General features: G+C 45.3%; 1 protein-coding gene across 1 annotated transcript; it reads left to right on the top strand.

Moving 5' to 3' along the window:
* The first annotated feature begins 1,907 nt into the window (after positions 1–1,907).
* SIRT3 (sirtuin 3) lies at positions 1,908–10,091 on the top strand. Its single transcript, XM_065403910.1, has 8 exons — positions 1,908–1,983; positions 2,794–2,974; positions 5,423–5,623; positions 6,433–6,665; positions 6,824–6,924; positions 7,170–7,331; positions 7,977–8,186; positions 10,071–10,091. Exons 1-8 carry the CDS (start codon positions 1,908–1,910, stop codon positions 10,089–10,091), a joined length of 1,185 nt encoding a protein of 394 aa, XP_065259982.1.
* The last annotated feature ends 4,268 nt before the right edge of the window (positions 10,092–14,359 follow it).

Raw genomic sequence — 14,359 nt, forward strand, 5'->3', positions numbered from 1 at the left:
CCAGTTGGGACCATGTCACGGACACGGCTTTGGGGCTCTCGGGACTCCCTCCTCCCCCTGCTAAACACGTGTTACTGCATTCAACAGTGAAGTCTTCCTACCCTCCTTCCCCCAAAAGTGTAACCGTAGCAATTTGGAGTCACCACTGATTCTGTTTAGGGTAGCAATGTTTCTCAAAAGCCCCTGAAGGACGGTGCACCCACCAGTTCATACAATGTGGGAGGGGGTCACAAGGGGTCACAGACCTGCCCCCCTAAAAAAATTAAGCTGAGCTGCTGAGGATGGCCCTTTATGCACCGTCTTACCAAAGCTGCTGCTTCCAGATAATGATAGAGTCCCACTTTTTTCAGACCACTTTAAGCACTTCACTAAAGTACCCCATTCTCATCTATCCCTGCCCAATGGGCACCCTGCTCTGAAGGCCAACCACTACCATGAAGATAATTGAAAGTCATACTAAAATAAACAAATTATAGGGTTTTTACTTGAAAATCCACATTTCCCCAACTTTGGGGGAGGTGACCTCAGAGAAACAGTTAGTTGATTTGGCCTCCATCCCTTCCTTTGCTAAAAAGCAGGAAATCCTAGTGCATTTATTAACAATTTGATGGATGGAGGGGAGAGTATAGTAATGGCAGCAGTGGACAAATACAAAGATGTTTGAAAGGGCAGCAAATACTGTTGTATGACAGAATTAAAATAGAGTAAGAGCTAAATAATTTTTTTAAATGGCATAAAATCAGTAAAATGAGGTTCAGCAATTTCACATAGGGAGAGATAATCAAATACACAGGTTTACAGTGGGAAAATAATGGCTCAGCAGGAGAATTGCAGGTGGGGATCTCTGAGTAATTTCGGTAGATGATAAAATGGATAGGAACCAATGCAAGGGGAGCTATTGGGGCACTGATAAATGGATCAATAGGCTGCCTAATTTCAGGCCTAAATTAGGAATGGTGACAGTGATACCTGAATGATAGGAACAGTGCCCAATGCTACAGTATGAGGGCACTGAATTGCTGGAGCTGTCACCGTTTAGATAACATCAAGGTTCAGAGCACGCATGGTCATGAAAGATCCATGGCACATTTTGAAAGATTTGGTGTTAATTACAATGTCCTGGACACTTTCCCATCCAGGATATCGCCTCTTGCAGAACCTATATTCAGGATTGCCAACTGTACATGTTTGAAAATCATAAACTGGGCCCCCAAAATCATGAGATTGAAAACAAACCATTTTGGTTTCTTTTTAGTTGCCTTTTGCTTTTGGGGCTTTTACGGTGCTCTCAGGTCAGATGTTCAAGCCTTTCTCCACTATCATGAGGGCTAGAAATGTATTTGAAAAAAAAGCTGAATTTTCACCTCATCACTTGTCTCCAGCAGCTGGGACTGCTCAAATATCCCGAGACTTGCAATAAAATCATAGTCATTCCTTGACCTAAAGACACTGTTGTATAGTGTAGCTAGAGATGAAGGCTGCTGTGCTCTACTCCATTTCAGTGGTTAGGTTTACGATCCCACTATACACAGTTTGTGTATAAGTGACAGCAACTATAAAAATACAAGCTACGGTTATTCTAGTGTGAACTGCTGTGGGCTCTTCTATTATGGACATTGTGGTAAACCCTTTCAGCTGTTCTGCCTGGCTCAGGATCACCTTAAGCAAACAGGCTGGTGCTTTGCCCTGTGCCCTAGATCCCCCTTCTCCAGCCTCCAGGTCACTAGTGCAGCGAGTCCCAGGGGGATGCAGGAGACAGTGACCGCCCCGTGGCATGCTCCCTGCAACTAGACAGTCACTTAGTCGTCGGGGTGTGGGGAAAAGCAGGGAAGCAGCCACAGCACCTCACTCGTTCTCATTCACATCGCACAAGTCTCCACTTTCTGCTACAGGGCAAGGGCAGGGGAATGAGCCTGGGGTTACGGTTCAGAGTCGCGGCTGTTAGAAATGTGTTTCCTGCTGCGAGTCTTCATGGATTCACGGGTAAGCAGCATATTCGGGCTCGGGGGGGGGGGGTGAAAATGATCAGAGGGAAGGGGGCAGGCGGATTTGGGAAGACTTCAGATGAGAGGGAGGGGAACGGCAGGGTAAGTTGGCTGGCAAAGTTCAGAGGTGGCTGGGGCCTGCCTGGGGGAGAGTGGAGTGGCTTGGGCAGCAGAGTTCAGAGGGGACTGGGGAGAGCAAAGTACAGTAAATGAGTTTGTAGCATGTGGGGAGGGGAGCTTGCTGGCAGTGACATACTGTGTAAGGCAGAGTGTATGTTACATCTATAGCCATACCTGGCTGGTCTCAGGCTTTTCACCTGAGACTCAGGCTTTTCAGGGGTTTCTCGGTGATAGAGCCAGGCGCTGAGTTTGCATGGCATGGGCTACCGGCTTTGCTTGTACCAAGTGTGCCATTAGGAAGCTCTGTGGATTTGGAGGTGCCCTCTTTTAGATGAGATGTAAGAGTGATAGAGAGACAAGGTGCGGGAGGTACTTTTACTGGACCAACTTCTGTTGGAGAAAGAGACTAACTTTTGTGCCACATTGAGCTCGTCTTCAGGTCTCTTTCACCAACAGAAGTTGGTATCACCTCACCCACCATGTCTCCCTAATATCCTGAAACCAACATGGCTACAGCTATACTGCATGTAAGAGGGATGTCACTTGTAATGCCATAATTCCTGGTAAATGCACGGAGCTGACTGTTCTTTCCATAACTCTGGGTAGATTCCTTTAAACCGGTCACCCCTGGCCCTGCCTTTCTAAGGGACCGTTGTCAGCTGGTCCAGGTTGTTATGTTTTGTTTCAGCCTGGCGGAATCTCTGGATATGCAGTCAGAGAAATCATCCCAGGAGGCCTGTTGGCTCCATGGGGGGCAGAAATCTTCCCTTAGCTTCCTTGGGATCTGGCTTCATCCCCACAAGTGGAACTTCCCTGCAGAGGGAGCCTCTGGAATGCCATGGAGAGATGGCAATTGCCTGTGGAGCAAGGTACGGCTGTTTTCTCATTTTGTGCTGTTCCCTGTCACTCTCGAGCACAATCCTGATAATTCTCCACAAACCAGGGCTCTGTTATCTTATGGACTCATCAGACTCTCTCACTGTCTCAGAAATACTCACCCCCAGGAAGGAGAAGATGAGGCTGTTATAATTAAATTCACCAGATACTGTAAAGAATGCTGAGAGCTTGGAGCTAAGAACAGTGTTTACCATCTAAATGCACGGCTCTCTGTCTCTGTGAGCCACGCTGGTGCAGTATCTGCTACCATGGGAACTCTTTGCGAGTGGATCAAGCAGCAGAGAGGCTTTGAAGAGAAATATTGGCCACTGCTAGAGATGGGACATCTAGTCTTATGCTGCAAAGCCCATGCTCTTGTGAAGACAATGTTCAACCCATGGAGGCCACGTTCAGTGATTCTGTGACCTAATAATCACCACCACTAGGAGTCACCAAGAACCTCTGGGCTCTGCTCTCATGTCTGGATTTTGCCCTGATCAGAGTCAGTGCCCTGTGTGACGGGTTGAGTCACAGAAACCCTCTTGGGACTGCCACCTGATGTGCTGAGACTATCTCTGAGCCAGTTTTCCCTGCCAGCTTGGGACTTCAGTACCCTGTCTTGTTGAGCCAGACACGCTAGCTTGCTGCAAACACAGACCCAGGTCTGAACCACGTCCCCCAAAAGCTGCAGACTCAACTGAAAACAGCTTAAGAAGTGCTCCTGTCTCTAGCACCCAGACCTCCAGTTCCCAATGGGACCCAAACCCCAAATAAATCTGTTTTACTCTGTATAAAGCTTATACAGGGTAAACTCATAAATTGTCCGCCCACTATAACACTGATAGAGAGATATGCACAGCTGTTTGCTCCCCCAGGTATTAGTCACTAACTCTGGGTTCAATAATAAGCAAAAGTGATTTTATTATGTATAAAAAGTAGGATTTAAGTGGTTCCAAGTAATAACAGACAGAACAAAGTAAGTTATCAAGCAAAATAACATGCAAGGCTAAGCCTAATACATTTAAGAAACTGTTTACAGATGAAATCTCACCCTCAGAGATGTTCCAATAAGCTTTTTTCACAGACTGGACTCCTTCCTAGTCTGGGCCCAATCCTTTCCCTTGGTACAGTCCTTGTTCCAGCTCAGGTGGTAGCTAGGGGATTTTTTATGACTGCAGCCCCCTTTGTTCTGTTCCCATCCCCTTTTATAGCTTTGGCACAAGGCGGTAATCTTTTGTCTCTCTGGCTCCCCACCCCTCCTTCTAAATGGAAAAGCACCAGGTTTAAGATGGATTCCAGTACCAGGTGACATGGTCACCTGTCCTGTGAGACCCCAAGCCTTCATTCTTCCCGACCTGACTCACAGGAAGGCTTGCAAGTAAACAGAGCCGTCCACAGTCAATTGTCCTGGTTAATGGGAGCCATCAAGATTCCAAACCACCATTAATGGCCCACACTTTGCATAATTACAATAGGACCTCAGAGTTATATTTCATATTTCTAGTTTCAGCTACAAGAATGTTTCATTCATACAAATAGGATGAACACTCAGTAGATTATAAGCTTTGTAATGATACCTTACAAGAGACCTTTTGCATGAAGCATATTCCAGTTACATTATATTTACACTCATTAGCATATTTTCATAAAATCATATGGAGTGCAACATCACACCCTGGATGAGCAAACATTGCTTAGGTTGTTTGGGGCAATATTCTTCTCATGTGATGGATTGTAGATTCTCATTTCCTCTTCTGCACTTAAGGCTGAGCAGTGATTCAATTAGGTGTCTGCCATCTGCACAGGGACTCTACTAAGGGGGGGAATCCTGGATGGGATTCAGGGAGGGCTGAGGTTTCTTCAGTCCTTAAACTGGGCAGCCCTGTCAGAGTAGCATAGAAACACAATCCTAAGTGCTTTCTGGTTGCCAACCAGGATGCAAAAGGGGCTCCCGTGTACATTAGCCATGGGGAATCGTATACTAATTTGGAGATTAAAAGCTCCCTTAACCCCAGTGCCTTGTCCATAATCCACCCAAATACACACATGGTGGTGCTGTGATGCTTAATGTCTTATTTAGATTGAAAACATCTTTGGGGTAGAGACTGACGTTTTGTTCTACGTTTGTACAGCACCTAGCACAATGGGGTCATGGTCCAAGCCTGGGTGCTAGCACAATAAAACAATAGATAATAAATGTCTGTTAAGTGCTTTGATATCCTCGTATGAAAGGGGCTGTAAGTGCAAAGGAATATATTGTGCTCCTGGGGGCTTCATACTAGCTGCTACTATGTTTTCTCCCCTGAATTACCAAACAATAGCACATGAACCTACAATTGAAAGATTAGTTCCTGGCTTCCTAGGAAACACTTGGGATGTTTTTCTCCATCTGAGCAGCGTAAGTCCTTTTGTTACCTGCTGCGTTTCCTTTCTGCTCCTAGAAGGATCCAGGGGGCCAGACTGGTCTCCTTATCCACTGCTGCCACGGGCATCTTTGGGATCAGCCGAGGAGGAGATGGCAGTGGAAACCGGAAGCTCACCCTGCAGGACGTGGCAGAATTAATTCAGAAGAAGGAGTGTCACCGGATGGTAGTGATGGCTGGAGCTGGGATCAGTACACCCAGCGGCATCCCAGATTTTAGGTAACACCTCACCCCTCTCACAGATGCTTATTGGAGCCAAGCCAGAGCTGGAATTGATGATATTCCAAACCTAGGTAATACCAGGGGTCTGCCACTTACCGTTCCTCTCCCTCTCACTAGTACTGGGGGTACTGATCCCAGCTCCAGCCATCACCACCACCTTCTCATTAGTGCTAGTTTGTGGCATGCCAGCAGCATTCCAGACTTCATTAAAAAATCACCGTGTCTGCTGCTTCTCCTTCCCTGGCATGCTTGGACAATGCCACAGTTAAGATGAGTGCTCCCTTCAGCAGCTCAGACTCCATATGACACCTTGATCCAGATCCTCAGGCCCAGATGAGTTGTGCTTATTGCTTGATTTTGCCTCTGCACTTCCCCAGTTCTGGGGCTGTCCAGGAGCCAGTCTGGCCATGGCGTAAACTAGAGTTGAAACAGGGGCCACTCCGTCAGCCCAGGATCACTGGAGCACAGTGCACTTGCTGTGGCCCTTCCCATCCTCAGCAAATCCTGAACATGCCTCATACATCAGGGGATCTGGAGTTGGGTGGTGTAGAGCCAGCGATGCCAGTTTGACATCACCTGAGGGGTTTCCTCTTACATGCAAGGGAAATCCTCAGCTGCCCACTTAAGGCTCCTTTGCCCTGCCTCAGCTGCAGAAAGCAACCAGATAGGGCTCAAGAATTTGGTCATTCTCTCTCTGAGAGGTGTCATATGTCACGCTCTAGGGGTAGGTGTCTTTAGAAACATCTGTGCTGGGTTTGTTTTCCTGTGGCATTCTGACTGATAGGCTCCCTTTGTCCCCTCTGCAGGTCTCCTGGAAGTGGCCTGTACAGTAACCTTCAGCAGTACAACATTCCCTATCCAGAAGCCATCTTTGAAATTGCCTACTTCTTCCACAATCCTAAGCCCTTTTTCACTTTGGCCAAGGAGTTGTACCCTGGCAATTACAGGCCCAACTACTCCCATTACTTCTTGCGACTCCTGCATGACAAGGGGCTCCTTCTGCGTCTGTACACCCAGAACATTGACGGGCTGGAAAGAAGTGAGTGTCACCTTCCTGGCTTTCCTTGATGGACTGCAGGGAAAAGACAAGATGGGGTGGAATACGAGAGTGGGGCTGTTGAAACATCAAATGAATTTGGGGCCAGTAGGTTCAATTTCCTTGTACTGAGTTGATCTTCTCTCCATCTTGTGTTCAAGTTGCTGGGATCCCTCTTGATAAACTGGTGGAGGCTCATGGCACCTTCGCCACTGCCACATGTACCGCCTGTCGGAGATCCTACCTGGGTGAGGACTTCAGGGTGAGTGGCAGTTGCCGGGGCATCAACACAGAGACAACAGAAGCAAATTCAAAGGGATCCTGCAAGCCAGTTACCTTGTCCTCATGGCCGAGACAAGGTTCCTGTTCCAGGGCAAATTTTGTTTTGTTGCGATGTGATATGATGGCAAACCCATGTGTGCTTGTGGGATGGATGGAAGATGTAATGGTGGAGTTGCCATGCTGCCTGGTAAAGCATGTGGCTGCTGATGGGTTTTCTTGTTTCAGGGAGATGTGATGGCAGACAAAATCCCCCACTGCCCAGTCTGCACTGGACTCATCAAACCTGACATTGTGTTCTTTGGAGAGGAGCTCCCACACCGGTTCTTCCTGCACGTGACAGATTTCCCCATGGCAGATGTGCTCTTTATCATTGGAACCTCCCTCGAGGTCTGTGACATAGATCATGAGAGGGCTACGGGGATTCAGCACTTTGGGACTCAGGCAAATAGTGCAAAATTGAACAGGGCGTTGGGGGAAATGGGGGGGGGGGGGGTTTCAGGGATCAGGAAAATGAAGAGAGGAATTTGAGGACATAGGGTGAGAAGCGGAGTACTCGGACTCTGTGTGGGGGTATATGGAAACAGAAGGCAGCTAGACAAGGTCCATGGAGCTCAGGATAAGGATGTGGGGATGGACCTCTGGTGATGGAAGAGATGAGTTTTGTGGATACTTGAGGAGGTAATAGTAATAACTGGGGTGGACTCTGCTGGAGAGATGCCCCCTGCCAATTCAGTGATGTGCCAGCAGGGGGTACAGTAGATAATAGCTTTTGTCTGGGATATTCCTCTCAGCCAGTTTGCCCAGGTTATGAGATGCAGTATAAACTTTGTTATTAAAAGAGGGTCTGTGTAATACGGAAGAGTCAGGCTGCGAGGTTTGGGGTCCTCTGAGACCCTGCATTTTGAGTCCCTGAGGTTCAGTTTGTGGAGTGCAGTGAATTCATTTTGTGTGGGCTTTGGACTCCCCTGCTGACCTCCACTCCTTGGATGAAGCTCTCTGTTTCTTTGCTCCTTGTGGGGGGATTTTTTTTAGGTGCAGCCCTTTGCCAGTCTGGCAGATGCAGTCCGCAGCTCTATTCCTCGTGTGCTGATCAATCGAGACCTGGTGGGACCATTTGCGTACCAGCCACAGTACAATGATGTGGCCCTGCTGGGAGACGTGATCAGTGGGGTGGAGAAGTTTGTGGAGCTGATGGGCTGGAAGGAGGAGATGCAGGAGCTAATCCGGAGGGAAACAGAAAAGGTATGAAAGGCTCATGAAGGCCTCCTTCAACCTCGTTATTCTTTGTGTCAAAAAATATTCCAGTGCCAACAGGTAATAGGAATTGTGGGGACCAGAAAGTCACATAGAAGCCATCTTCACATCTACATTCTGTACCTCGAGGGAGGAAGGGAGAGCAAATTCCAAAGGATAAAAGAAGCCACTAGGGCATTTAACAACGAATGCAGAGAGTTTATATCGGGAGACAGGAAAGTAGCCAGGGTTGTTAAATACATTTTCAGCCAACATCAGACTTTTCTCAGCCAAGAAAAGAGAAGACCAAGACTGTGGAGTATAGTTCCCTAATGATGGAATGGTTTAACGGTATTTAACTGAATATCAGGGTGATCCTGATCTAGAATGATGTGGATATTTAAAAAGTACAAGCTGTTTTAAGGGAAGTCTGTTCTGTTTATTTACTGATGCATGTCCAGATAGACTTTTCAACCCCTAAAGAAGTGAAGAGGGTGATGGAGACCTGCCTAAGCCAGAGATCAGTTTACCAGAGACAACAGCTGGGCAGTTAAGAAGCATACAAAAAACAGAAAGGGTTAGGGTTAGATGCATTTAAAAGACAAATCATCACAAGCCTGATCCAAAGCCTAGTGAAATCAATGCAAAGACTCCCATTGACCTCAACAGACTTTTGATCAGACCCCAAGTCCAGGATAACATGCACTCCAGGGTGCAGACTGCAAAAGTTCCATAGAGATTCTGAAGGACTGGAAAGTTACCAGTATCACTCCCCATGCCAAGAGAAATACCCCTGCCGTGTGCCAAACTAATCTGCACACATTATAAACACAAAAAAGTGGTGGCTTTTTTCCTCCTCTCAGTTTTCAGAGCAGAGGCTGTCGTGAAGTCTCAGTATTAAACTTCATTCATTTTAGAATATTCACGGTGGGTCAGATCCTCAGCTGGTGTGAACTGACATCGCTCTCTTGATTTCAATGGAGAGTCAGTAGAGCTAAGCTGCTTTGTGCCAGCAGATGATCTGGCTCTGTAATTGTATTGATTCCTTCTGAAGTGTTACCATAAATAAAATTAACCTATAATTGCCAAAATAAATAACGTATTCTCTTTGCTTTTTCATGGGTTTGTTCTCTTATTTGCTGATTTACAGAATCATTTCATTCACAATGGCTCTCCCATTCATTTGTATGAAGTAATGAGGTTGTGCAGTCATCCCTGTTACTAACAGGAGTAAAAGCATTTGTCTAGTCTGGTAGTAATGAAATGCTAAGCGCCTAATCCTGCAAACCCTCGGTCCTCTGAGAAGTCCCATTGACACAGGTGGTCCTTTGAGATCTTCAGAAGAGAGATTATAAAAGAACAAGCTATTAATTATTTTATTTTACACTAACATTAATTAGGGACCATTAGTAGTAGTATTTAATTTTAGTCTAGTGGAGCATTTAACTCCATGGATCAAACTCTGCTGGTATAAATGGGTGCAGCTCCATTGGTGTCAGTACAGTTTTGCCCATTTGCACCAGAAGAGAATTTGGCTCTGTATTTTTAAACAAAGTGCTGTGAGAGGGTTGATGTAGTATGGAGATCCCAGACCCCATTTTAACATTGCGGTTTCATTTTTCACTATCAGATTATGAGTCACCTACAGAGAGGAGGATGAGTCATTTGTCAGGGGGGTTTCATGGTAAGCCGTTTGAGGGTAACACGAGAGCGCACAGCCCTTCAGGTCATGGTTGTGCTGCTGTAACTCAATGAAGCACATCCAGTTAATTGTGGCATGCACGCTCTTTCTCATCACCCTGGGCTTTTGGCCTGAGTGTCACCAGCTGAGCTGATGAACACTGGAACACGTGAATCACGTTGACGAGCCATGAACGTTCTTTCTATTTTTAGCTGGATGCAAAAGACAACTAGGATAGCTGCCCTCCTGCTGCTGGGAAATGATGTTCACCTTGAAAAGGGGTAGGTGTCATCCCCAGCGAGCTATGACGAGGTTACAGAAGAGAGCTGGGGAAAATGCTCTCCAGCTTTGCAGTGGCTACTGAGGACCCCTTTGGCTGTATCCGAGTGCCCTGCCGCAGTACAGAAAAGACCATCACACAAGACTCTTAGGAAGTGAAGACCGAATGGCAGGCTGTGGACTGGCTATTGCAGGAGACTTTCCCAATCTGACACCTCAGCCTGGCACATGTGCCCACTGAACGCTGTGACCGCTACCTTTTCCTGTCTTCCATTCTCCCAGATCACACATTTGGAGAGACTTTGCCTCTCCTTTTCTGTCACATAGATCCTTTAACAGCTGTATAAACTATCATCCAACTTTGTGATGTTCACTATTAGACTGGGCCAGAGTCTCATTTCCCTCCCACCAGGCATACTGGACTCCCACCAGAAATTCAGGATCAAATCTTAATAAGTTTCTTGTGAGTCTGGGTGTCCCAAGTTTTGGGTGCCCGACCTGAAATACCCTGGAGTGGCCTGTCAGAGGGCGAGAGCTCAGAATGTCCTGAAAATCAGGCCTATTTATAGTACTTCAAGTTGGGCACCCAAAGTCACTAGTCCGCTTTTGAAAATGTTAGTTGATCTGTCTCATTCTAATGCTGCTGGGATAAGTACCCAGCTCCATCAGACAGGTTCATAGAAAGTTTCCGGCTCCCTGAACCAGCTCTTCGAAAGAGCAGGTTTCGAATGCAAGCAGGGTTTTTTCAATTATTTGTTGCAAATTTGTTGTGTTTATTATATGGGTGAAATTGCTGCTAATCAGGAGGTGAAAGGTGTCAATGTGTCTGGAGATGATGCCTGGAAACCCCACTTCTGCTGAGCAAACAACCCTATGGGCCAATTTAAGCTGCTGTCTGAATGGAACGTGGTTTGATATCTGCACAGCAATAATAATTATTAATACTAGTAAGCTTTAATGCCTTTGCGGATGTCTACACATGGTATTTCAATGTCTGTTTCACACATTTCCCAGGGTCAATGCTTTGATTGCACTTCCCCCAATTTGGTTCATGCCCTTTGTTATCCTTCATTTCTCTTAATTATTCACTTAGCAACTATTCACCCTTTAAATGCTGGCTCAGTTCCTGGCACAGATTTACAGCTCACAGAATGCTCCAGTCATATGGAGCAATCAAGGGTTTATTGTCTATTCACTGAGCCTTATAGGGAGGGAATGTTTGCCAGGACACCAGGGTTATTTCCTCCTCTTCTCAAAAGGTGCCATGGGATATTTAATTTGCACATCACCAATGGGCAAAAGGGATCCATGTTTAATGTCTCATCAGAGAGCACTACTAATAGTGAGAGGCCCCTTCCCCCTCACACTAGAGAGCTATCATTGCAGCTGAGCCCAAGTCCCAGCGTAGGATTTGAAATCACACCCTTCTGGCCTAGAGGCGAATGCAGCAATAATTAGCTCGTCTATTACAATGATTTTTCTGGATGTGACCTTTGACCAATACTACGTCTAAAGAAGCACAACAGAGGAGATGTAAAACACCTTGCTCAATGTGGTTATGGTTAATATTTTGAAATGCACAAAAGTCAAGGAATTTGAATGTTAAGGCTTCCATAGCTACTGTAACTCTGCGTCTTTGTACATTTCTCTCCCTTTATATTGTGTTAACTTTTATGCCTTAATATGCATGTGCAATGTGGCTAATTGACGGTTGCGGTATGAAACCTACCTTTGGATTATCTGTCTTCTATGCATTTAGAAACTTCAGGCCAAATCCTCAGCTGGCATAACTCAACAGCACTCCATTGACTTCAATGGAGGTATGCTGATTTACACTAGCTGAGGATCTGGCCCTGTCATTCCTACCACTGTAGTAACAGAGTTTTTTGCCCTTGCACTTCTTTTAAATGAGGTCTGTGATTGAGCTCACATTCAGATGAACAGACTTGTTTATCTGAATGTGTGATTCAAATATATTTGAATGTTCTTACATGGCTGTGGGTTCAGCCATTGAAATAAATGTCATTTGAATTCATAGCCTAAATAAAAGCAGAAGTGTTTCTTTCACTTTGCAGCATTCCAGACAATTAGCCTAGCTGGAGTTCTGCCCATTTGTACACAGTTAACATTTTACTACAAAACAGCATACGTTGCTTCTCAACCGTATTTTGTTATACACGTCAAAGGTGCTTGTCCTGACTTGAGCCTCAATTCTGCAAAACCTTATACACAAGATTTACACATATAGGCAGCCCTATTAAAGTCAGTGGGACTACTCATATGTTTAATGTTGAGCACATGTGTGGAGCTTTTGTAGGATCAGTGCCTAAGTCCATTGCAAGCTTGAGTTTTAAACATGGCCTATTTCTGAGGAATTTGAACACAAGGAAATGGGCGAGAGGTGAGTAAAATACACCATGTTTTTCTTTAATTCCTTGAGCGGGCGAGGTTTCTGCCAGATCTAACACTTTGAAAAAGATCAGAGGTTTGCAGTGAAAGTTTACTATTATTTTTTGCCAACTTCTATCTTAGAAAAATAAATACAATAAAATGGCTTGGCCCAGAATCTCCACACTTGATTTCTCCTGTTCTCCTCAGGGAGCCTGCTGTCTATTAGTGAAGATTAGTGGGTTAATTTTTGAGTTATTCAATTTTTTTTCTCCTTTTAAACTCCTTAAAAAACTTCCACAAAGTTCTTCACTACGTGAAGAACTAAACATGCATTTTTAAAGAAGTAAATCTCTAGCCTTTTTCCCTTGCAGAGACAGCCTTTAAAATGTAAACCAATTGCTAAGTATATTTAGAATTGTTTTTCTCCCCTTAAAAATTCACAGTAGGAGACATTTTTAGGAAAAATCCCCAATTCTCCAGTCTCCCCAACCGCCCTCCACAGCTGCACTTCTGCCCGCCAGGGCTCCAACACCACCTTGATTTCCTGGACCACAACCTGTTCCGCGATAAGCCACAAGGCCCAACCCTTCCTGTCCATCCTCTCTGTACAGGAGAGAAACACCACTATGCTTAACCTACTCTCTCATTCAATATGGGTCAGAAATCCCACTATCTACATACAAGCAGGTAACCATTTTGCCCAGGTCCACTCCACAAACACTAGCTGAAAACCTCATTCTGCAATTCGGTATATGCCCTTAGATATTCTACACAGAGCAGAAAAGGGAACTAACATGCATGGACTGTATTACTTATTTTTAATAATTACAACCATTTAAAAAGTAATTGGAATACTTATGCTCCTATAGCTACAGTACATGTGGCGAGGGATGGGGGGCAGAGTTAAGGGTGTTAGTGGAATCCTAACTTAGAATTTCCTGAATCTCAGGTGCTTAGATGTTTCAAATTAAACATTCAGTGATGTATTGGGTTTTTTTGAAACTAAAGATAGTTTCAGCCTTAACTGTCTCTTAATATAGCCTATTATTTGGGAATAAAACTAATGTTTGGAATGATCATGGCTATATGACGGACCCCCAGAAACACTGGCCATTTTCTAATTTGCTTAGAGTTGTGACACCACTCAGATGAATCATTGACACGCACTCGTCTGTCAGAAGGTTTCCTTTATTCTAGTGTAATTCTTTCTATTTGTGCTAATATGTTCTGAAACTCTTGGTACAGGAGACAAATTGGAAGATAGTTTCTCTTCTTTAAACAGAAAAGTCTACGCCAGAGTGCAGGAGGGGATTTGATACCAGCCTGGGAGTGCAAAGAGCTGGGGATTTGTGGGAGCTGAAGCAGATGATTCAGCAAGAAACTACGCAAGGGGGTCTCTGCCTTTCGTTCAGAAAGCAGAATGGGAGAAGTTAGTCCAGAAAACTGAGGGTAGTGGAAACAGGAACACTGCACAGTGCTATAGACTACAAATCAAAGCATTGCTGGCAAACAGTCACCTGCAAATGTCAATCCTGCAGTCAGTGTGAGTGCTGAAAGTTTCTCACAAGAGCTATATTCTCATACCCCCACATGTGCTCCCCACACAGCACATGTATCCTAACATGAGTCCCAACAGGCAGATGTGCTTAAATATTACACTCACATTCCCACCTGTACGGTCCACAGCCACTCATGTATACACCCCTCACACGCCCACAAATATTATCTATATGTGTACCTAAATATTACATATGCCCATCTGTACATATACAATTGCATACACCCAATACACCCAGGCTCACCCATACAAGTACATACCATCAGTATGCAG

This window comes from Emys orbicularis, chromosome 4, assembly GCF_028017835.1.
Source record: "Emys orbicularis isolate rEmyOrb1 chromosome 4, rEmyOrb1.hap1, whole genome shotgun sequence".
In the NCBI taxonomy this organism is placed as follows: Eukaryota; Metazoa; Chordata; order Testudines; family Emydidae; genus Emys; species Emys orbicularis.

Coding starts and splice junctions, on each gene's coding strand:
- SIRT3 (XM_065403910.1), top strand. CDS start 1,908: ATGAGCCTGGGGTTACGGTTCAGAGTCGCGGCTGTTAGAAATGTGTTT. Junction 1,984..2,793: donor GAGTCTTCATGGATTCACGG/GTAAGCAGCATA, acceptor GTTTTGTTTCAG/CCTGGCGGAATCTCTGGATA. Junction 5,624..6,432: donor AGCGGCATCCCAGATTTTAG/GTAACACCTCAC, acceptor TCCCCTCTGCAG/GTCTCCTGGAAGTGGCCTGT.